The sequence below is a fragment of the Eretmochelys imbricata genome, chromosome 9 (genome assembly GCF_965152235.1).
Source record: "Eretmochelys imbricata isolate rEreImb1 chromosome 9, rEreImb1.hap1, whole genome shotgun sequence".
Taxonomy (NCBI): domain Eukaryota; kingdom Metazoa; phylum Chordata; order Testudines; family Cheloniidae; genus Eretmochelys; species Eretmochelys imbricata.
This window is the reverse complement of record NC_135580.1, coordinates 64,553,821-64,578,184: the sequence shown is the minus strand read 5'-3', so window position 1 is coordinate 64,578,184 and position 24,364 is coordinate 64,553,821. Positions and strand designations below refer to the sequence as shown.

Genomic DNA, 24,364 nt, shown 5'->3' with positions numbered 1-24,364 from the left:
CTCTCCTGACATGCAGCCCCCAGCTATTCAAGCCCTGGGCTCCCCACACCCACTCTGCCAATGCCCCTCTCTCCTGACATGCAGCCCCCAGCTGTTCCAGCCCTGGGCTCCCCACACCCACTCTGCCAATGCCCTCTCCTCTCCTGACATGCAGCCGCCAGCTGTTCCAGCCCTGGGCTCCCCACAGCCACTCTGCCAATGCCCCTCTCCTCTCCTGACATGCAGCCCCCAGCTGTTCCAGCCCTGGGCTCCCCACAGCCACTCTGCCAATGCCCCTCTCCTCTCCTGACATGCAGCCCCCAGCTGTTCCAGCCCTGGGCTCCCCACAGCCACTCTGCCAATGCCCCTCTCCTCTCCTGAGATGCAGCCCCCAGCTGTTCCAGCCCTGGGCTCCCCACAGCCACTCTGCCAATGCCCCTCTCCTCTCCTGACATGTAGCCCCCAGCTGTTCCAGCCCTGGGCTCCCCACAGCCACTCTGCCAATGCCCCTCTCCTCTCCTGACATGCAGCCCCCAGCTGTTCCAGCCCTGGGCTCCCCACAGCCACTCTGCCAATGCCCCTCTCTCCTGACTTGCAGCCCCCAGCTATTCCAGGCTTGAGCCTCTCAGTTCCATTTTTGAATGCAGCGATTGTAATTACAGCGTAGTTCTGCTTTTCCATCCTTGCAATTGCTACTAAATTCACATTGTTGAGAGGTTAACAACCTGACTGAGAGTGATCCTGGCATAAGGACAGTTTGCTGCAGCACAGGGGAGGAAGCAAAGCTCCGGTGAGGCCCAGTGGTGGAAAGGTGGGATTTTTCTCCACAGTGCATGCTCCTGTAGGTTCAGCAGGTCCGGAGCACACTGAGAACAGGGGCAAGCTCCTCAGCTGGTGTAAATCAGTGTTGCTCCATTGACTTCAGTGGAGCTACATCACTCTACTGCAGCTGAGGATCTGGCTCTTGGTTACTGGTTTCTGCACTGGGTTCTGCCCCACACAAGATTTGAGCCCTCTGTGTGTCTGGGACCTGACATACAGTTACTGTCCAGTAACGTGAGTGGGGAGAGCACTGGGGTACATGGCTTGTGCTCAGGAAATTGGGACAGAAGGAAAGAAGGTCCCACAGCTTGCCCTGGGCCTGCTTTGCTCCAGATCTCCCTCCATGACAGCTGGCTGAAACCGGAGGAGTTGGAGGAGCAGTGGTGTTGGAGCACGGAATAGATGATATGATGGCACAGGCAATGCTGACATGATCCGTAACCCCCTTCCACTGACCTTTGGCAGAGAGGCCCGGGAGCCCGCGCTCTGGGTGGTCATGGTCAGCACTGTGGTGATCCCCAGCCCTACACGGGCGGGTGCAGCATCCATATTGATCCAAAAGGAGACCCAGGAGAGGATGACAATTAACAGGCTGGGAATGTACATCTGGATCAGGTAATAGCCCATTTGTCTCTCTAGGTGGAACTTCACCTCGATGCAGGTGAACTTTCCTGCAAGGAGAGAGACACGAGATAGGTCAATGCCACAGATGGTCACTAGGTCTGGGCAGCCCTAAGAGAGGTTGTGGTGACCTGGTCAGAACCTCCTAGCTCATGGCTGGCATTCTGGGGAGACACAAAACCAAGGCATTGGCCAGGTGTGGCCATTGGCGGCCCCGTGACACTCTTTGTAAGAGTTGGGGCATTAGCCCTGCTGGTCTGGTAAGTGATAACTCAGGGAGATACGCTCCCAGCTTCCCCTGCTGTTTCAATTGGAGACAATCTCCAGGCGCACTTCCAGTCCTAAACGGTTGTTCCTGGGGTGGGATCAGGACCACCCTCCCTGCTCTGATTGCTTGCAGAAACCCCAGAGTGGAGTTATGCGTGGGGTAGTCTAGCGGTGTGGTTTACCTGTGCTCTGAGGCTGTTGGAGCAGACTTCTACTCTGTGTGTGTGTGCGCGTGCTTACCTGTGTTGTAATACTTTGTACAATAGCCCAAATCCTTTTCATCCCTCAGAATAAACTGTGGGAGCGTCAAGCCCTCTGCCACTTGGACAGCTTCTTGCTCTTCCAGCCACTCAAAGATCAGGTCATTCATGGTGTAGCCAACTGGCAAACAGAGAGAGCATGAGAGAGAGTGAGGGTGGATGGAGCAAGGGAACGAGGGCAGAGAGAATGAAAATTGGGAGACGATTCTGAGAACCCTCAGGCCAACTCTAGAAACAGGATGATGGAGAAGCAGACTTGAGGCTGCTCTGTGTTGCTGCCCCTGGGTCTGTACATCAAGTGTGCTGGCACAGGGCATTCCCGCTGAGGTTAGCCCATTAGCCCGCAGTAGCTGTGAAGGGCTATGGTGCAACTGAGAACTTCCCAAGGAGGAATTCTGCCCTGTTCTGTGAGCTCCTTGTTTTGGAGGTGGGACCTGCCCTGCATAGCTGGACGTGTTGAAATGCTGCCTGCAATGCGTGCTGTGAGTCCATGCATTCGCGCCTTGGGACTAGAGTGGCGTAAGGACTTGGAAGTGCTCCTGTTTGGAAGGGAATAGCCACAAATGCGTAGATAGGCATGCCACATAATAGACACCACAGACAGGCATGCACTGACACAAATGCATGCACATCATGCCATAGAGATGCATGCCTTCACAGAAATTCGTACTCATGCAACCCTACTGACAAGCACACCTGGGATATACAGGCTATTCGCACAGTCAGAGCACTCACAAGATGGGTACAGCATTATCTCACGCACCACACACACACTCTGACACTTGTAATCATTCCCCCAAACATAGCATTAGGAACACTCACTCTCTCTCTCTCTCTCTCTCCTGGAACTAGATTACGGCTGAGCTTTTCTAGCAGCCGTGATCCTCCCGCCAGGGGCTCATATACAGTATTAGGCCCATCATCTCCCCCCCTGCCCTCCCACTCCTGCAATCTCCCAGTCCCAAAGTGAGGGCCACTCACCCCAGAATTTCCCCCACACGGTGTCTCTCAGCTGCCCACTAATCGCGCCCCTTTCCCTCCTGTGCCACAGCCCCCCTTGGCTGTGTCCCCATAGCCTTCCTTGGCTCATCTTCTCATTGCTGGCCCTCCTTTACACCTTTTCCTCCCCTTCTTCCCCCTCACCACCATTCACCCCTTTCCCCATCTCCCTCCATTGCACCTACCCCTACCTCATGTCTCAGTTACCCGGCAGCTTCCTCAGTCAGAAGCAGCGGCAAGGCCCAGTACGCAGGAGAAGTAGGGTTACATGGAGCCGACTCTGGAAGGGGTCAGCACGGGAGACACATACAAAGACAACTGCTGGACACAGCCTGCTGAGTGTCCTTCCCCTATGCTGCTGCAGGCAGCCACCACAGGAGCAGCCTGGAGAGATGGTAGGACACGGCCCTCAATCCCGCTTCACATCCTTATCCCTGCTCGTCATTCCCAGGGGGTACTCACAGCTCTCCAGCTGCATGGTGCACGTCTGGATGTCCATGGGGAAGTTCTTGAGATCCATGGGGCAAGAGAGGATCAGCGTCAGCCTGGGAGGAGCAGAAAGAATGGAGCAGGTTTGTCTGAGCCTACAGCATTTGGATAAGCCCTTCCCGCCCTTTGTCTTCCAAAGCAGCCCTGGGACTCAGGGGTGAGAGAGCTGTGCTGCTGGCCCATGGTTAACAGCAGGTGTGGAACCTCTTATTAGTTCTATGTGTAATGGCTCCCCCATCAGGGGGCTTGAGTCAGGAAACTTCAGCACTACAGGCATGGGCCTGTATCACTCCAGCTAAAGGAGTAACTCCCTGAGCTGGTAATAATAATAGGCTATTCACCACTGGGAGGGACATGAGCAAATCAGTGGGGTATACATGCCATGTGTGATGGGGTAGTGATCTCACATGGGTAATGAAAGGGTTAATGTAGGCCTGAGTGGCATCTGGAGGATGCACTTGGTGTAATTAAAGATGAGGCCCTGCTGGGGAAGTGCTGGGTGAGACTATAAAGAGAAGTCTGGCCCAGAAGGGGCTGTAGGCAGAGTTTTGCAGTTATTCTCTGGAAGATGCAGAATTGGAGCAAGTTCCTGCAGCTGACCCTGACAAAAGGACAGGAACTAGACCCCTGGGGAGAAGCCCTGGGAGGTGCTGCTTGTTATCAAGTGCCAAGGAAAGGGCTGGGGTAAAGGCCTGAAGAAAGGCTAATGGAAGAAGTCCAGGGAGGCAGCTTTAAGGCTTCTGACAAAGCAGACCTAGGCTGCTTGTCCAAGGGTCCCTGGACTGGAACCCAGTGCAGAGGACAGGCCTGGGTTCCCCTACTAGCCACTGGGAAAGTGGCTTGAAGCCCCTGGCTGTAAGAGGATAAGGATGATCTAAAGTCCTGAGAGAAGTATATAAGGACCACAGGGCTGAGGGCCTGATGCAAAGATACTGGATTATCTGTGAGACTTTGTCATCTTGGAAGGGGTAGAACTGAAATGTGACTCTCCCGGCAGGCCAAGTTGTAAGATGAGGCACCACCACAGGACCGGAGTGACCAGTGGCAGGGGATGCTGGAGAGGAAAAGGATGGTACACCATGCCCAGCCAGGCCAGGGGGTGCCTGCGGTGAGGCTCCCTTCCACACCAGTCAGTGGATCAAGAGTTGAGGGAAATGTGGTCCTGATGAAATTACTATAAGGTGGATGCACACCTGGCTGAAAAAACATACTTGCAATAGTTATCAATGGCTTGCTGTTAAACTGGGAGGATATATCTAGTGGATCACAAATTGTTAACTCATATTCAATCTGATGCTGGCAGGAAAAAAGCAAATGTTGTCATTCTGGGGTGTATTCACAAGAATGTCCTATCTAAGAGATAGAAGGTAATTATTCTGCTCTACTCGGCACTGGTGGGGCCTCAGCTGGAGTATTGTGTCCTGTTTAGGGCACCTCACTTTAGGAACGATGTGGACAAATTGCAGAGAGTCCAGGGAGAGCAACAAAAATAATAAAAGGTTTAGAAAATATGACCTATGAGGAAAAGTTGAAAGAACTGAACATTGCTGAGTTAGACGCAGAAAGAAGGCCTGATAAGTCTTCAGATATGTTAAGTGCTGTTATGAAGAGGACAGCGATCAATTGTTCTTCACACCCACTGAAGGCTTGCAGCCAGGGGGATTTAGGTTGTCTATTAGGGAAAACCTTTTCAACTCTAGGGTAGCTAAGCACTAGAACAGGTTACCTAGAGTGGTTGTGGAATCCCCGTCACTGGAAGCCTTGCAGACCAGGTTAGAGGACGAACAGCTGTCTGGTATGGTCTAGGTATATTTGGACCTGCCTCAATACAGGGGGTGGCCTAGATGACTTCTTGAGATCCCTTCTATCCCCATGTGTCTACGATCCTAAGACTCGTTCTTCATCCCTTTTTCCCTGGATGACCCTGCCTTGTTTTCCCCCCTAGGTAGCCAGAATCTTCTCCTCTCCTGCCTTCCCTGCCCCCCTCATTTCTCCCTGCCCCGTGCATACCTGATGCTGTAGAGCACGTTGCCATTCTTGAAGATGCGCAGCAGCTTGTTGTCGGTGGTGACCTCATGGAAGTTGGCCCCCTTCTCGTTGGCAAAGAACAAATCTGGCTTCCAGATGGAGTCCAGCATGGAGGGGTCCAGGTCCAGCGAGTCGTCTGGGTACTCCCTGTACGCCAGGCGGGGGTCGTTCCACTGCTGGCGCAGGAAGACGTTCACCCGGTAATCCTAAGGGGAGAGGAGCACCCATCCCAATCAGCTGGGGAGGAAGGATATTCCCTGTTATCAAACACCCACCGTGCCTCAAGGGACTTGGCTCTAGTGTGATGAGTGGGGCTGGAGAAAGAGGGCCAGGCTCCTGGGGAAGAGCAGTCAATCGGAGCTGCTGCAGGAAGCAGGCAAAGCTCTCCTTCCTCTGCTCGGGCGAAGAGGAGTTCTTGGGAAGGGTTGGGTGAGAGGGAGCAGCCAGTGACAGGTGCTATGGTATCCTGGAACAGTCAGATTTTTAACAACACTATTGAGATATCTAGAACGCTTCTAGTGGCTGTGTTCCTGGCTTCATGGATGTGTCTTACAGGAGCTAATGTCAATCAGAGGGACTAATGCAAATCCCCAGTTACTGAAGATAATGCAGGTAACAACCAGGGCTGGCCTTATCATGAGGCGAACTGAGGCGGCTGCCTCAGGTGCCAGACTGGGGGGTGGGGGTGCCACTAGGACTCAGAATGTAGAAAATTGTGTTTGCTGCTGGTGCATATGTATTCTCTCTGCTCTACATGCACAGAGATGGTGGAGTGCTGTGCTGGAGGAAAGAGGGCACGAGACATAACAGGCAGTCAGGAGAAAAGGTGAGAGGCAATAACAGAAAGCAGAAGGAGCTGCAGGGAGAGAGAGGCAGAGGAGCCTCTTATGTACCTCTCTAGCACTCCCAGGAGCCTGGACTGATTAACACCAGCTTCTCAGGGAACTTCCTGTTTCCTGCTGCTTCCCTGAACCCACTTGAGGAGAACAGGCAGTCAACTGAAGTAGCAGGAGCCAGTTAGGCCCTTAAGACGCTGATACCTTCTCTCACTCAGGCCCTGCTACCAGCCTGCTTATTTGTCCCCTTCTACTGAGTGTTGAGAGCCACTATAGCTGGCACAGAACAGCAGTCATGAGTGAAAGCAGAAAACGCCCCTCTGGGGCAGCATTCAGAAAAAGAAAGGAAGCTTTTCTATCTAAGCAGGAAGGAGCTCTCCTGAGATACATAGACACAAATGTTCATGGTGAGCCTTCCGGCCCCAGTGAGGATGTGAATAGTGAGGAGATGCCTGATCTTCCAGTTAGTCAGAGTGCAGGGAACCTGGCAGCTACTGCAGCATCTATATCTCCATCTCAAATGGATGCATCCATGCACATTCCTGAAGAAAAGTGTAGATCAGAGGAGAGTGTGGTGGAAGTGCAAGAAACAGCTGCTGCTGAGTTTAGTTCCATAAGTCTAGATGATCCAGGACTGTGGACCCACTTAAGCAGTAGCCTGAGGGACTTCCTTGTACTGCATGGGCCACAGCAAGTGAAAAACTTCATGTTCCCCAAAGACAATGAAAATAGAAGTTTCCATCCAACACATTACTGGCGTGAAATCCCCAATGGTGACAAAGTGGAAAGGCCATGGCTTAGGTACTCAAACCCAGAGTGCTGCGTACTGTTTTTATTGCAAACTCTTCCAGTCTAATGTTCCAGCCACAGGGGGTTCTACAGGAACAAAGGACTGGAATAATCTGGCATGCCATGAGAAGGCAGCAAATCTCCAGAGAGCATTCCATAGGTGGAAAGCACTCAAGGTGAGACTAAGGTTAAAAGCCACCATAGATGATCAGCATCAAGAGAAGATTGCATCGGAGTCTCTTTACTGGCAAAATGTTCTGAAAAGGCTCATTGCCATTGTGAGAATGGTTGCTACCCAAAACATAGCACTGCATGGCATTTCAGATCAGCTGTATGTGCCAAACAATGAAAACTTCCTTAAAATTGTGGAGCTGATGGCTGAGATTGATGCTGTACTCCAGGAGCATCTAAGAAGAGTCACCATCCAAGAAATGTACACACACACACCACTACCTTGGAAAAACAATTCAAAATGAGATCATACAGTTACTGGCAACAAAATTCAAACAGAAAATTGTGGCAGATCTGAAGTCAGCAAGATATTACTCCATTATTCTGGACTGCACACCTGACATCAGCTATACAGAACAAATGAATTTAATGGTCCGTTTTGTAACATCAACAGAATCTAGTGAAAACATCCCTGCAACTGTGACTGTCAGAGCATTTTCTAGAATTTATTGACATTGATGATGATACAGGAGCTGGTATTACAAATGTGCTTCTTAAAAAGCTGGAAGATATGGGAATTGCGAAAGCTGATATGAGAGGTCAGGGCTACGATAATGGTGCCAACATGAAAGGAAAGAACAGAGGAGTGCAGACACGGATCCAAGAGTTAAATCCTCAAGCTTTTTTTCTCCCACGTACTTCTCATTCATTGAACTTGGTGGTCAGTGATGCAGCATCAGCTTCTAGTGAGGCTGCTGAATTTTTTAATGTAATTCAAAGCATCTGTGTATTCTCTGCATCAACTCATCGATGGCAAATTTTGAAGCAACATCTGGGCACATCCTCTCTGACACTGAAACCACTGAGTGCCACACAATGGGAAAGTCAAGTGGAGGTGATAAAGCCTATCAAACACCAAATTGGGAAGATAGATGATGCCATAGTTGCCATTATGGAGGATAATGCTATGACAGGAACTGTTCGTGGGAGAACAGTGGCAGAGAGAAATGGAATCACCAGAAACATACCTAACTTCAGATTTCTGTGTGGCTTAGTGTAGTGGCATGACATACTGTTTGAAATAAATGTTGTAAGCAAGAGACTCCAAGATGTTGACCTTGATATATCTGGAGCAAGGGAAAAACTGGACAAAGCAAAGTCATACCTACAGTCTTACCGGTCAGATGAGGGATTTCAAAACGTTCTGAAGAATGCACAGAAGTTGGCAGAGGAACTTCACACTGAAGCTATTTTCCCACCCATTCAGGAATACAAGAGTCACTGAAGAAGAAGACATTTTGATTACAAGGCATGGGATAATCCCATAAGAGATCCCAAACAACAATTCAAAGTTGAATTCTTTAACCAGGTGCTAGATTGTGCAATACAGTCAGTTGAATGTTTCCTGCTGCTCAAGGAACACAGCAGTATATTTGGGATGTTGTAGGATATTCCAAAACTCCTCACTATACCTGAAGAAGACCTACACCAGCAATGCAGGGCACTAGAGACAGTGTTAACACATGATGACATGCGCGATATTGATGCGAGTGATTTAGGTGATGAACTGAAAGCCCTTTCAAGATACATTTCAGCAGGATCAACTCCAAAGGCTGTTCTGGAATATATGTACACAAATAAGATGACCACCCTCTTTCCAAATGCTTTTGTTGCTCTGCACATACTTCTCTAACACTTCCTGTAACAGTTGCCACTGGAGAACGCAGCTTCTCCAAGCTGAAGTTAATAAAAAGACATCTACGCTCCACAATGACACAGGAGAGGCTGGTCGGCCTTGCAGCCATCTCAATCGAGCCTGAGCTGGCCCAGACTGTAGACCTTCAGCAGGAAGCAGTTCAAATCCTTGCAGCCAAGAAGGCACGGAAAGCACCACTTTGATTATTCAAACATAAAAATGCCAGTGTTTACTATGCAGCCAAGAAAAGTTACATTTGCTGTTCAGGTGTTTAAAAGTTCAGTGTTACTTAATTTTTGAACAAGGCATTTTAAGTTCTCCTTTATTGGGGTAGGTAGCAGAGCAGTACCCTGAGAGGAGTAGAACAGGAAGAAGGCAGAATTGAGACCTTTCAAAGTTTGGGCCCGAGTGAGGGGGTATGGGGGTTGTATTTGAGCTCCCCGGCTCAGGTGCCAAAATGTTGTAGGACGGCCCTGGTAACAATCCTCTTGTAGCTGGGAAGAGCAGACCGAGTGACCTGGCTCAAAGTTCCTGGCAAACAAAGTACTTGGAACCAGAAAGGGACAGCCCTGATTAGGTTGGTGTCTCATGTTCAGGCCAAGAATTGGCAGGAGTTCGTGACCAGAGACAGGCCTTGTGAGAGGATTTGGGACTGTTTCAAACCTGCCAGGGTCTTCCTATGGAAGATGGGTAAGCCAGGCCTGTGCATAAACTGTCTAGGGTTTTAAAGATCCATTTCTCTGAAATGCTTTTTTCCTCTGACAGTACTCGCTTTCACAGCTGTTGGCACTTACTGTAAATTCACAACTGTCCTAGGACTCCCTCCTCCCCTCCTTCTCCCCCCCGCCAGCAAAGAAGTCATAGTTCCTGTACTAATCGTACCTCTGAAACCGTCCTCCCCGTTTCTGTGAGGGCACTGTACTTAGATTGCAGGCCTCTAGCCACAGGGTGGGATGATCCACTCCCTCCTGCCTGAGGCTTAGCCTGGGCCTCCTATGATAATATATGTAATAAAATTTCAGCCGCTCTGACGTCAGTTCAGGCCCTGCAGCCCTCTTCTCTCAGGGTTGCATGCCAGAGTTTGCTCGTGCCCATTCAGCTCTCCTAAAGCAAAGATCTGTTTGTTCTGATCAGGAGCACCGCTTTCTCTGCCATCCCAGTGCAGCCTGCTGCACCTCACGCTGCTCTGAGTTCCATGTGGGTTGCTACTCGCTTAACTCTGGAACTGGGGCGGTGGAGAAGGGGAGTTGGCAGCGTTAACGGTTGTGCACACTGAGGTGGAGAGAGGGAGTTCAACAAAGAACAGACTAAAAACCACAATATCAGCTCTCACCCAAACATCATGAGGGGTTTTTAGTCTCATGATTTTGGGGGAGTCTGACTCATGGTTGTAGGACCTTGGGAGTTGGCCCCGCTGCATATGGTTCATCCCCTCTGCTGGCAGAAGGTACCCTAGGGTCCTCAGTGGCCAGGAGCAACCATGGCCTTTCAGTTCAGTCTCATCTACAAGACTGACTGGGTCTGGCCAAAGGACAGGGCTTCTGGCCCCTGCTGCTTGGCATGTCTTAAGGAAGCCCACCTCAGGTGGGGAAGGCAGCATGGGTACCTGGCTGGACATCGCTGCTCCTCAGAGAGGGACTGAATGTACTGTGTCAGGCAGGGCTACCCCACCCCATTGGGGATGAAACACTCCTACAGGAGCCAGCTCAGAGCAGCCTTGCACATCCCTGGGGAACAACAAGACTTGCCTGGGGAAGGGAGCGAATACTAATCTCTTTCCTGCATCCATCTCTGGACCCTAGAAGGCTCCAGCTTCTTACGAGGTTCCTGCCATCCACCTCTCCCCACCACAAAGTGATTCCTATTCCATTCTCACACCCTTCCCCCAAGGCCCCCCACTGGTTAGCCCCTTGTCCCACAAGATTCCCACCACTTCCCCATAAGTTTCCCAGTACCATGGGCAACATATCTCTATGTTAGCTACAGTATTAACGCTATAGGTGGGTCTGAACAAACCTTCAGGTGGGCTGGATCTGACCCCAGATCTCCTGGAGTTGGCCCATTCCAAGGGCCTGGTGCATGCATAGCAAAGAGGGCCAAATTCCCCAGTTGTTCCCTCCGGAGGCTTCTAGGGGAGTGGAAGGGGCTGGGAAGGAGGGTGGGACAGATGGTGAAGTCTTACCATGGTGGTTTCTGTGACGGAGCCGAAGCTGTTGATGAAGATGTTGCATGTCACGTTGACAGGCACGCCTGAGGAACAACCAGACAAGGTGTGAGCCCTCCTTAGAGCAGGTGGTCAGAGGGGAAGAGAAGATGTAAACCAGCCAGTTGCTCCCCATCTTCACCCCAACAGTCACTTGCCCCCAGTAAATGCACAGGCATTTGCCTAGATAGATATACAGTCATGCACACACAGATAACCCCCGTACACGTGCATGCATACATGCAATCTAAAGGGATGGGGGATTCCAGACCCCCCCATGGGTTCATTTACACCAGGGATTAGCAAACTTTGGCACGCAGCACGTCTGGGTAAGCCCCCTGGCGGGCTGGGCCGGTTTGTGTACCTGCCACGTCTGCAGGTTCGGCCAATCGCAGCTCCCACTGGCTGCGGTTCGCTGCTCCAGGCCAATGGGGGCTGCAGGAAGCGGCGGTCAGCCCATCCCTTGGGCAATGGCAGAGCTGTGGCGGGTTCGCCAGGCTGGAATAACAGGGGGAGGCAGGACAGCACAGAGGGGTGTTGGCTGAGTTGTGGCAGGTTCCCAAGGCTGGAAAATCACGGGGGTGGCAGGTCAGGGTGGAGGGGCATTGCCAGGGGTCCTGCACCGAATCCCGTGCTCACACTGTCCCTGGTTTTAGTCCGTGCTGTCTGAGAGACTCTGGGTTTCAGTTGCTGTTGGGTTTTTAAGCCTTATTCGTGCCCCATTTTTACCTTTGAAGTTAGGTCGAATCCGGGCGTCGTATCCTGACGTTTTTCCCATGAGCTTGTCCAGGAAATCAGAGGGTGACATAGGCTGGGTAGAGCCTCTGGAAGTGGATTGAATCTCCTCTTTCCCTGAAACCAGCCTGAAGGGGGAAAGGATGGAGGTTAGCAGGCTGAGATCCTCCCTCTTGGGCCAGGAATGCCTCAGCATCTGCCTCAGTGCTGTGTGGAGGGCTGGGGAGCAGGAGTCTTCAAGGCCATGCTGTGGTGGAGCTCGTAGAGCCAGAGACCTGCCTGGCGCAGACAGGGCTCCGGGCTGAAGAAGCTTGCTGTCATCCTGGCTGGTATTGCCAAGGCACTGCTTTGAGGAAGCTCACAACCTGCTACCATGGTTATTGTCAATGTCAGGATTGGGCGGGAGTATTGTAAATATTGAGGAATTGGACAAGCAGCTGTTCCCCCTTGCGGTGTGTTCAAAATACTGTACATAACCAGTGCTAAACAGTCACATGCAGCTGGGGAATTGCACTGCCAGCAGCAGGGAGGCGTTCGCTCTTTGCTGGAGCTGTTCTTTCTCCTCTTACCTATAACAGTGTCTGGGCCTCTCTGTGAGGCGTGTCTGACCTGGGGGAGAGCAGCTGCAGCATATAGCCCTTGGTGCCAGGTGAAGCACAAGCTTTGCAGGAGGGACAGAATAAGCGGTGGGCCTCTGTCCTGCCTGTTTTCACACACCACAGATGCCTTCCACTGGCAGCATCAGCTTGCTTACCTATGCGTGGGCCCAGGGTCCTGCTGGTCCATGGTTGTGGGCTTGTGGTCATCTTGTGTCAGGGTGGATACCCCATTCTGTGCACGCTGGCTCTGTGCCTCTCATGTAAGTAGCTGGAGTTGGCTCTTGGCCTGAGATCTTTAGGGCAGGGCCTATCTCTTTGTTATGTGTTTGTACAGTGCCTCACACAACTGCTGGAATAATGCTGGCCTGAACACCAGACTGGGAGCCAGGCCTCTGGAGTTCTACTCCTTGGTCTGACATATACCCTCTGATCTCAGGCAAATCATTTAGAGTCTGGACTTAACATAATGAAAATTGATACAGACGAGTGCAGAGTACTGCACTTAGGAAGGAAAAATCAAATGCACAACTACAACCTGGGGAATAACTGGCTAGTTGGTGTACTGCTAAAAGAGGATCTGGGGATTATGGTGGATCACAAATTGAATGAGAGCCAACAGTGTGATGCTGTTAGGAAAAAGGCAAATGTCCTTTTGGGGTATATTAACAGGAGTATCGTATCTGAGACCCGGGCACTGATGAGGCCTCAGCCGGAGTGCTGTGTCCAGTTCTGGGGACCGTGCTTTAGGAAAGATGTGGACAAATTAGAGTCCAGAGGAGAGCAATAAAAATGATAAAAGGTTAGAAAACCTACCTATGACTATATGTTACAAAAACTGGGCACGTTTTGTCTTGAGAAAAGACTGACGGGGGAGGGAGCCTGATAACAGCCTTCAAATGTGTTAAGGGCTGTTCTGAAGAGGGTGTTGATCAATTGTTCATGTCCACTGAAAGTAGGACCTGAAGTAACTGGCTTAATCTGCAGCATGGGAGGCTTAGGTTAGATTCTAGGAAAGCCTTTCTGACTCTAAGGATAGTTAAGCAGTGGGATAGCTGTCCGAGGTGTATAATCCCCATCATTGGAAGTATTTTAAGAACAAATTAAACAAACTTCTGTCAGGGCTGGTCTAGGTTTACTTGGTCCTGCCTCAGTGCAGGGAGCTGGAGTTGATGATGTCTCCTGGTCTCTTCCAGCCCTGTATGTCTGATTCAACCTTTCTCTATGGGTGAAATCCAGCCTCCAGTGAAGTCAATGGCAAAACTCCCAATAACTTCAACCAGAGCCAGAATGTCACCCTATGTCTCAGCTTTCCCATTAGTACGTATCCAGTATCTCTGCCATCTTTACCTGCCTCCCAGGGCACAAGGATGGACTGGTTGACAATAAAGCAGTAAGTGCTAGTAAAGCTTGTCTGCCTCGCTGTCTATGTAGGCATTGATACCTTCTGTAGTATTTGAGCACCTCCCCCAATGGCCATGTAGTTTGACACCAACAGGACCCCAGCTCTGTGACCCTGGCTCTGCTGGGGTCATGTGCAGTGGGTCCTTTCACTCCCCCAGGGCTGTGAAATGCCTCCTAACCCTGTTGATAAGTGGTCTGGTGCGGGGACTCTTTGCTGCTTCTGGCTGGGCCTGGACCAGAGCAGGGAGAGGTGAGTTCCCCCAATGCACAGATCATTCAGGAGGGGTGGTGCAGCAAAGGTGGGGGCGCTCTGTGTCCAGCCCACTTGCAGCAAGGGCTTAAAGTGACTAGGGGCTGAGGAAAGCCAGGAAGTAGGAGGGTGATGGATAGAGGTGTCGCCTCCTGTCTAGTTCTCGGTCAATCAGCTGTCAGGAGGTAAAGTCACTGATTAGAGGGACGGCTCTCCTGCTGCTGCTGTCAGTGGGTTCGCCCTGCAAAGGAGGGAGGGTTACAGACCAGCTCAGTCTGCCTGGCTGCTGGTGGAGCGGCTCCAGTGGTGGGCTGTGGGTGACCGGGTGGGTGTGAATGGAAGGATGAAGAGGCCGCGCCCACATACAAATACACTGGGGTGGCAGGGGGGAGTTTGCTGCCTTCCTGCTTTCTTCCCTTTCCCAATGATTGTCCCTTTGGAAATAGCAGCACCTCCCCGCTCAAGGGAGGCCGATGTCTGGGGTTAAACTGTAGCTGGGATTCTCCATCCAATCTACCTGCCCCTTCAGCAGCCTGCAAGACCCTGCTGCACATCCACCTGCCTGGGGAATGTCCTCTTTTGTGACGGGCCAGTAAAGCATCATTCCCTCCTCATCTCCTTCCTGGTGCAGCTGGGGGGCCAGATCCTCAAGGCTACTTAGGCTCTGAACTTCCAGTGGTGTCCTGAACCCCCAGCGCCAGGCACTCTGCTCCTAGACACTCCGACTATGTCTCACTAGGAGCTAGGGGTGTGATTCCCCAGCTCGTGCTAACGCTCACCGCACTAGTGTGCTAAAATTGTAATGTAGTCATGGCAGTACCGGCAGCAGTGAGTGGTGGGAGGGGCTAGCTGCCCTGCGCCACACTGGCCTGAACCCTGTGGGTACACACTTGGCCCGGCTAGCCTGTGCTGCCCTCACTGCTGCCCTTGCCACGGTGGCCACGCTACTATTTTTAGTGCGCTAGCTCGAGGAGGGCTAGTGTGTGAGCCTGTCTCCTCGAGCGAGGATTCACACCCCCTAGCTCTGCTCCAACTGAGGACATAGCCTCTGTTATAAACCCCAGCGCTGGGCCCTCCCATCCCTGACACACAGTTAGTCAATGACCAGACACATCACTAATGCAGAGTTCAGGTTGCCCAGAGGTGTCTTGGTTTTGTTTTGAGTTCTGTAAAACGCAAACTCTTGAGAACCAGGAAATGAAGAGTTAGGGTTCACCCGCACAGTACCTGAATTCTGTCCCCCTGGAGCTGGCCATAGTCACTGGGAATTATCTGTATGCAGTCTGCTCAGGGTAGCTGTACTGGATGGTGGAGGGATTGCTGGGAGCGACTTGACAGAGCTGTGACTGTGATGTGAGGCAATCTGGGGACTGTGTTCCTTGGGAGGGAGGGATGTGATCCAGTACTTAATTTGTGCCAGGGCTGAGCCCCGGCACCTCTGGGCTTGCTGCATCAGTTATGAAAATAAAAAAATTGCTTGAGACCTGGCACCTCATTCATTACAAATTAAGCACGGATGTGACCCCTCTCCCTGACCCCTGGGTGTGTGATCGTAGGGAAGAGGCTCATGTGTACTTGAGAAATCCAGTATGGCTAACGTCAGCACTGTGTTGCGTAGGCTGTGTCAGTAACAATCCCCATGGCAAGGAGTTGGGTGGGAGACGAGGGTGGTCTGTAGGTCTAATGAAGGGTAAATGAAAGTGCAGTTAGATGGCATTGTGTGCCTGATGGCGGAGGGCTGTAAAAGTTAGTAGATGTGGGGTTCTTTCTGTGGAGTAGGGGAAGTGTCTGAGTGGAGATCCACTGTAGGTACTGTAGCTTGTTTGCTCCAGTGCAAAGGCAGAATGTGAATGAGTTAGCGGTGTATTGAGGCGAAGAGGGCCGAGTAAAGGTTGAGTGGGTGTGTACCTTAACTCTGCATTTCCTAGCTATCAGCTGTTTGAGTTTTGCTGAACTGGACATTTGGGAAGGGCAGCAGATACCACTGGGCAACCTGAATTCTGCACTTATGAAGTCTGACATCATTGAATTTCCTAGGTTTGATTTTTGTTTTAATGAAAGAGAATTTTTGTTTGTAGGAATTAGTGATGGTGTATGCAGCTGCAGTGAGCATATAGGTTTGCAGTTGAGATGTTATTGTGGCTAGGTAAAGGATGCTACATGATTTCTGAATGCTTCTCCCCACTCCTGTACCTTTTGTTATAGTGGAATGGGGCTTATGGTCATACTTCAGGGTTTATAACTGAGTTTTGGGGGTAGGGAGGTAATACGAGGCATGGTTTGAGCCTCAGTTATGTGCAAAAAACGTTGGTAGAATCTGTGAACCTTGAGAGGCTTTTTGGTTTTGTTTATGTTTGTTTTGTTCCCCCCCTGTATCTTGGGAAATGACCTCAGATTTAGAACACTAGCCTTACCCTGTACCCCCAGGAGGCACAGCAAATGTCAGTCCAATCCAGCTATACATACAGTTTTAGAGCATTTAGAAGAATCTATCTTTAAACAGAAAAATCTTTTCAGCCGTAACTGTAGTAGAGCAGCTGCTCTGCTATAATGTTGCATGAAATTAATCATCAGCAACTGCTTTGCTAATGCAGATCGCCAGCACAGGGGAATCCTGAAAGGGGAACTTCTTAGCAAGGACACAGGGAGTTTGGAAGCAAGTGGCTCTACACATCCAGCTGCAGCACTGGAGGTTCAGAGAAGCATGAAGTGGCCCCATCAGCTCAATAAGTTGTGCTCAGCTGAATGAGAACACTGCAGGGAGACGAACACAGCCTGAGATGATGGCTCCAAAGCAGATTGTAGCAACCTACCACATTTCGCCTTCAGATTTCTGCCCAGGGTGTATTCAGACTTATAGTGCTCTGGGGTAGCGCAGGTTCCGTGGCCACAGTGTGAAAACTGGCTGTCTAGCAAGCCCGTGGGCTGTCTGTCTGCACATATGCTGTGTATCCACTTGGCTTTTGAGCGTTAGGCTTGATCCTATCTGGAGAGTAACTCTGCTGAATGATGTTTTCAGTACTGCTTCCCTGCAGGGTCAGTGGGTGCCATGCGCTAGCTGGGGTAAATATGGATCCACTGAGGGCATGATCAGAGACAAGACTTGAAACACGCCCCGCCCTCCCAGGTGCGTGCAAAAAAAAATGTTGATAGAATCAACCAACATGAAGATATGCCTTTCTTTTTGGGAGGAGGCTGTATCTCAGGAACGTCTTGCTCCAATGATGCCAAATTTGGATCATGAACCTACTGTCTGCCCCCATGCGGCACTGCAAACATCAAGGCAAACTGAGTGGGTCTGGGGATTCTATAGCACGTTCTTTACACAGAAAGCGCTTCTCTACGTTATTTATAGAAGAGTTAATGCCAGTGCTGGGCACTCAGCTCCCTTAGCCTGTTCCAAACCCCAGTCCTGGTGATTGATCTCTGTCAATGCATAGTCTCTTCAATGATATTTCCCCTTCAGTGTTGTACGGCAGTTTCCTGCCTGATTAACTGATGCTCACTGATTAAATGGGCCTGCAGGAGTGAAACAGCACGGGGTGAACATTTACCCCAGGAGAATAGGAGAATCGGACATGAATTATTTCCTGAACTGTTTCTATGGATGATGGAGACTTATTCAAACTGATCTCAAAGGGTATATATTTATGAATCTACATTTGCTTGTCAGTTTCTCTACCTCCGTCAGTCTGTAATGATCATTGGAAGGAACAAAATAAAAGACATTGACTAAACACATCGCAGGGCGTGCTGTAACACACAAGAAATGGCTTTAAAACTCTGGGCCCAAGGGAGCTCTGGCAGTAGCTCTTAGCGATGCTACATCCTTGCTTGCTATTGTGTCAGATCTAGGCACATGTGACGCTGCTGCCCCTACTTGCAGCTGCAAATCCCATTTCCTAAGAGCAGTAAAACGCTGCATGCTGGGTCTCTGGGAAAATAAAAGTCAATCGGTTGCCTCATAGCACCGCCCAAGGCAAGTAGTAACCCCTGCCTGTGCTATAGTCACCCAAAAGACACAGCCTGGGCTAGAGTCACCCAGGAAAAACCCTGCCTATCAAGTTATGTTTCCTATGTGCACCTGACAATATCTCTTTTCATATTAGTTTGCTGTTGCATGAGCAGCTTGGGTGAGACCAAAAGGCTGGGAGAGAATCTGTGGGGAGTGGGACAGCCCAGTGACAGGAAACCTGCTGTCTTCCAGAAACCAGGTCAGCAAAGAGTTAAGTCAGGCCTTTGCCAGACAGACCAGTGACCTGAGCCCTCACTTTAGAGGAGGATGAAAGATTCTTCCCCCTCAACAGTGCAAGTGGAAGGATCACTCCATTAGTGCTGTTGCATGTGCAATAGGGAGCTGCAGGGAACAGGCCATTGCCTCTGGAGCCAGCTACATGCCCATTCTGCAAACACTGCTGAGCACCGCATACTGTCCTGGAGACAAACGTTCGGTTTGCAGTCAATGAGCAATAGGCAGTGCCTCCCTCCCTCAGTCATAAACCTGAGTGCTGAGCATTCACCTCCCAGACCATTACATACCCCTGATGCTCGGTTATAAACCCTGGCGCTGGCTTTGTGCTTACCAGATCCTCAGGCCTAGGCTCCCAGCTGTCTCCAAGTTTCTCTCAGTGCATCAGTTGAGAGAAGAGGAAAAAGGTGACACAAAGTTTGCTGCAACTTGTACTGAACTCTCCATGACGCAAGAGGCTGTGTCCTGTGCATCCCCTTCCCCCCCCCCTCTCCCCCATAACATCTGAATCATATAGGCAACCTAGCCATGCTTCCTTTCCTTGCCACTCCCACTACACCATGGACTGGGAAGGGGTGCTATGTCCCAGTCACCTGGGAGCATCCCTCATGAAAGAGGAATTCCAGGGTAGGCCCCTGTGTTGTTTTTGCAGCTACCTTGTGCCAACAGATCTGCCATGGGGGAGGGAGGCCTTTGGTTACAACCCCTCTGTTTGGCAGTCGCTTCCCAGCCCACCCTGTCCTACTTCTCCTGTCTCTCCCTGTGCACTCAGAGCTATGAATCGCTCCCTCCCTGCCTAGGGTGACCAGATGTCCCAATTTTATGGAGATGGTCCTGATATTTGGGGCTTTTTCTTATATAGGTGCCAGTTACCCCCCACCCCCTGTCCCAATTTTTCACACTTGCTATCTGGTCATTCTATCCCTGCCCCGCAGTGTGGCCTGTTCTCTTTAGAGCCCTGCCTGGGCCCCGGGGAGCAGGGGTGTTGGAACAATTTGTAACATGGGGGTGCTGAGAGCCATTGAACCAAACTGTAAACCTCTACATGATGGAAACCACTTCAAGCCAGGGGGTGTGCAGCACCCCTAGCTCCAGCACCTATTCCCTGGGAGGGTTTCTTGAGCCTCTCAGCATTACCTCGGATCCTTCCCCTCATGGGTTGCTGCCAGAGGGTTTAGTGGGGCACGCAGCCCCAGGTTGGGTTGGGGGCATAGGGCATGGGAGAGTTAGCTGGAGGCTGGTGGGGTCTGGAATTGCTGGCTGCAGCCCCAGTTCCCCTGTGTCTCCAGCTAATGGCACTTGTGGGAGAATAGCTGGATGCTGAGAGCAAACCCGAGGCCAGGGCTGGAAGGCAGGCTGGGCTCAGACTCCCTGTGCCCAAAGGCTAGCAGGTCTCCCTGTTACAGGGAAGGCTCAGAGGACAGGGAAACCACCACCCTGCGGGCACACCCCTGCCCAACGGCTGGTTACCGCCCCAGGCGCTGCCCACTAACACCGGGCAGTCAAAGCCTGGGGCAGGGCAATCCTTAGGGGGATGCTCAGTTATGAGTCTCTCTAGCCTCCCTGTGGGCCCCAGGCAGCCTCGCCCAGCCCTCCCCAGGGCTTCTAGGAGGTGCCTGGTGTATGTCCCGCAGCCCGCGGCAGCCGAGCGGCTCCGGCTCCTGCCCTGCACCGTGTGGACAGAGCTTCTCAATGCTGCGCTGCACCCCCCCCCCCCCACCGCTGCCTGCCTGCCTGCCTACAGAACCGCCTTTAGTCCTTGTCTGCGAGCGGGCTGGGACTCGGCACCTTCCATCTCCACTGTGCAGCGCCATGCGCCCCTTGTCCCTGCTGGCCAAAGGCTAGTGGGTCGGCACCGTTAGGAGCCCCAGGGGGAGACCGCGTGGCGTGGCCCCCAGACCCCAGCACGCTGGAGAGGGCTACGTTCCACAGCCCGCTGCATTCCCACGCCCCTCTCCTTCCCCGGGGCTACACTGGGTAATTCCTATCCCCGGTGGTATTTGCAGGTACGGACCCCCCGCCCGCAAGTCAGACCACCAAACCTGCTGGTCCCCGAGGCTCCTGCATGTTCCCCTGCCCTGCCCCCGACCCTGCTCCTCACCTGGGCGGGATGTGCTCTTGCAAAAGGCAGAAGACGAAGAAGGAGACGGTGCCTAGGGCGAGAGTTTTCATTCCTCGGCCAAGCTGAACCCCCCTTCTCTGGGTGCGAAGAGGAGCTGCTAGGGGACGCAGGGAGCCCGAGACGGAGAGCGCACCCCCTCTGCCTCATCACAGACATGTCCTCCCCCTCCTCCGCTGGAGTCTCCTCTCCTGTTTCCCCCACCCCCTGCCTCGCTACTAGCGCCTGGAAGTCTTCCCCGGAACCCAAAGCTGCCAGCCCAGGGCTCCTAGCAGGCTGCGCTGTGGGCTGCGGTCGCTCTCCGGAGCCTGGAGACTCTCGGTGGGCAGGTTGAGAGGAGACCCCCCTGCCCGTATTGTGGGAGCAGAGGTAGAAAGGCGCAGCCCCCAGCCGCGGGGAGCAGGGTGAAGAGCAGCTCAACTGTGCTGGGGAGCCGCTCTGGGGGGAGCAGGGGGGTCGGATCCAGCCGGCAGCTGTTTGATCCGGGGGACTCCCACCTAGCAGCTTCCCTCTGGCTGAGCCGGAGTCCTACCGCAAGTGCCAACGCCGCTCGCTCTCCCAGCTTGGGGAAAGCCAGGGCGGAGGAGCTGGGCGTCTTCCCGCTGCCGGCGAGGCCAGTCCCGCAAGTGCTTTAAGAAGCCCTCGCTGTAGCCTAGTTCTGAAGGATCTCTGCCCGCTCTCCGCCTTGAGCGGTGGGCTCGGCCTCCCCTCCTAGCCCTCTTTCTGGGAGTGCTCCATGGAGAACTGCACAATGCAAGGCTGGCCCCACACCCAAGGCAGCTGATGACATCAATCTAACCCCCCCGGGGTCCAGCCTGTGCTGGACTAGAGCCGCTGTGCTCTACCGCAGAGCCCCTGGGACACAGGACTTTCACCTGCAGCCCCCTTCCCCTTCCCTTTCAGTTCCTTCCCCCCTCCCCGCCTCGGATTTCCTGGCACTTTCCTGTCATCAGCATTTTCCTTCCGTCTCCCTAGTAAGGCCAGCCCAGCAGCGTGGTTTGGCCTTGGAGGGAATGATTGCCTTCTGGCTACAGCACAAGACCGGCTGTCAGATAATCTAGGGTCAGATCCTGCTCTCAGTGACACCACATATACCCCAGATCTCTGCAAGAGAATTTGGTCCTTGGGTTCTGGTCCTAACCTTTTATATGACTTTGGGCAAGTCACTTCACCTCTGTGCTGCTGTTTCCTTGGCTTGCCCAGTTCTCATTGTTGAGTTATTTCATTAAAGTTCCACTGGGAATTCTAGACACCACAGAAAATCCACTCTGGCCCTGAATAAATGAAACCCAAGGTCAGCCTGATCCAAAGCCCACTGAAGTCAGTGGAAATATCTCCAGGGTCCTGACTGGGAATTGGCTCCAATCCATAAAGCCTTCTAGCATCTTCCCTTTCAAATGGCACAATTTCCATCCCATGAGTCCAGATGGTCACAGATTTCGAAAGCACGGTGCTCTGTCTGTATTGGCTTCTCTTTCTTAAAAAAAGCCAAATCAGGGATTTTGAAAGCTCCCTGCTGAGTTTTGGGGTTTTTTAATGAGGAAAAATGAGCGATAGATACCGAAAATGTAGATCTTTGTCTATAGTTTCCTGTGAGGTTTTTTTTCCAGTGAAAAGGGGAGAAGTGTAGTCCGTTGGTAAGGGTCACTTGACTAAGAGGCAGGCTGCTTGGCTTCTAGTCCCATTGCATCCACTGACTTGACATCTATCCTGGGCAAGTCTCCTATAATTGTTTGCATTACAGAAGCGCTAAGAAGCCCCACCATACTAGGTGCTGCACAAACACTTAGTAAAATACAGTTCCTGCCCCCGAGAGTTTACAGCCTAAATATACATGGCAGACAAAGGGTAGGGGAAAGGAAGTAGTATTATTCCCATTTTACAGATTGGGAAACTGAGGCACAAAGAGAGGAACATGATTTGCCCAAGGTCGCACAGGAAGCCTGGGACAGAGACAAGCACCGTATCCAGCTCTGTGAACTCAAAGTCCAATGCCTTACCAGCAAGGGCCATGGGAATTAAAAGGGAACTCTAACAGCCACCGAAATGCTGTTGGGTCTTTTGGAGGTTAGGAGATAGGCTGGAAGTGCTACAAACCCTGCCCCTGCTCCAGTCAGTATCTGTGGGACTTAATCAGGCCAGGCGTAGCATCCAGCGTGGATGATCTTCTTGGACAGTAAAAATGAGCTGCTCGCCACTGGTCCCTGATTCCTTTTAGCCCTTTCCTTGTAAACAGTAAAGGACACCCCGTGCACAGCCCAGCTGTGCAATTGAAGCTCCTAGCATTCTGCAGACAACAAGCACCTGGAACAGCCAGGGCCCTGCCTTTCTCCCTGTAGTCCCCAGGCCCAGCCGGGGCGTGGAGGGCTGAACAAGCAATGTTGTGGCCCTGGGGAGGGAGATGGCTTGCTGCTACTCAAGCACTCACAGTGGCCAGTGCTCTGAATGGAGCTGTATTCCTTAGTAACAAAATTCTCCAGGAATAGCCCCAAGCACTGGCAGTATCCCTCTAGTGAACTGCAGGGTTTGGGATCCTTGCTGTACTGTTGTAGTTTTGTGCAGAATGGGAGCCATCCTTTTTTGAAGACAGCCTTATTTAAAAAAAAAAATACTGGAGCAATAGTCTGCAAGACCCATCCCCCCTAATTATACTATTGCAAATGGGCAGAATTCCAGACTATCACGGTAGGATATTTGTCATATTCTTTTAATAAGGGGAGAGTCAACACAACATGAGGATGAAAGGTGCTGATGGGGGCAGGAGGAAGAGAGCATCACACCTCAGGGCGTGCACAAGGCAGGGCAAGCATGGGCCCATCCCTCCCATAATCGGCAGGGGCACAGAACTCCTCAGGCCTCAGGGCTGCAGGGGGCACAGAACATGCTCCTCCAAAAGCCGTCAATTTTTTATTCCTGCACAGGCCCCTGTCACCCCTACCAAAAAAAAAATCCCCCTGGGGCCAGATCCTTAGCCGGTGTAAACCAGCCTAGCACCACTGTTTTCAACAACGTTGTGCCCATTTAAACCAGCTCAGGATCTGCCCTCCTTTGCTAGGCTGGATATTTTTTTGGCTTCACCCATTTTTTTTTTTTTGGAGTATATCTCTTTAATCCAGGCAGGTAAATGTGCTGAGTGCTCAGCTAACACGGTTTAAAGTGGCTGAATGTTGAAAACCCATGATTTCTGGAGGAAAGGTTGGCAGGGCACTTAAACTGTGCTGCCGAGTGAACCATTGCTTCACAATCAATGTGGTGGTGGTGGTGTTATGGCAGGGAGGAGGTGGTTGGATGTGATCTCAATATATGGCCGCAAGTAGTTCCCTAGAAACCTCCCCTTAGCCCTCAACCCTGCTCTGTGCTCCCAGGCTGCTGGGGGCCTGGCCCCATGCGCCTCTCAGGTTTATTTAAAAGGACGGGTGCATTTTTTATGCAAGCAGTGATTCCAGGGAGACCCTGAGGGTAGAGCCACTCTGTGCTGGCAGTGTGTTTATTTCACCTGGGGGAAATTACAGGGAATTTAGCTGATTTCATAGAGCCTCTCAGTCCTGTTACTAAATGTGCTAACAGGGAGGGCAAAGCCTCCCGCGTGTCTCTGGGGAGCAGGCTGTCTCCTTCTGTTGTGGTTTTCCTTGCAGGTAATTTTCTCTGTTCAAGGTGATGCGGTTCTTCCAGCCAGGCTGCGGAATAGGGTTTAGGGCCAGTGGAGAGCAGCTTTCACACTGAACTAGGCTTCAGCACTTGGACAGCGCTCAGTGTCCAACAGCAGTGCAGCCCTCTGAGGAATTTCCACGCTTGTGTGCTTGGGGGTCAAGAGACTCAGCTCCCAGGGGGGACTAAACGCCTGGCAGGAG

At 51.8% G+C, this 24,364-nt stretch overlaps 1 protein-coding gene across 1 annotated transcript in view; it reads right to left on the bottom strand.

The window, feature by feature from the left end:
• LOC144270178 (glycine receptor subunit alpha-4) overlaps window positions 1-20,566 on the bottom strand; it is a 35,554-nt gene extending 14,988 nt beyond the window's left edge. The window contains exons 1-7 of the mRNA XM_077826470.1: window positions 20,496-20,566; window positions 11,890-12,023; window positions 11,140-11,207; window positions 5,448-5,671; window positions 3,411-3,493; window positions 1,930-2,070; window positions 1,258-1,472 (exon numbers count right to left, since the gene is read on the bottom strand). Of these exons, the coding sequence (XP_077682596.1) occupies window positions 1,258-1,472; window positions 1,930-2,070; window positions 3,411-3,493; window positions 5,448-5,671; window positions 11,140-11,207; window positions 11,890-12,023; window positions 20,496-20,566 (936 nt within the window). The remainder of the gene's footprint in view (window positions 1-1,257; window positions 1,473-1,929; window positions 2,071-3,410; window positions 3,494-5,447; window positions 5,672-11,139; window positions 11,208-11,889; window positions 12,024-20,495) is intronic.
• Window positions 20,567-24,364: the final 3,798 nt, after the last annotated feature.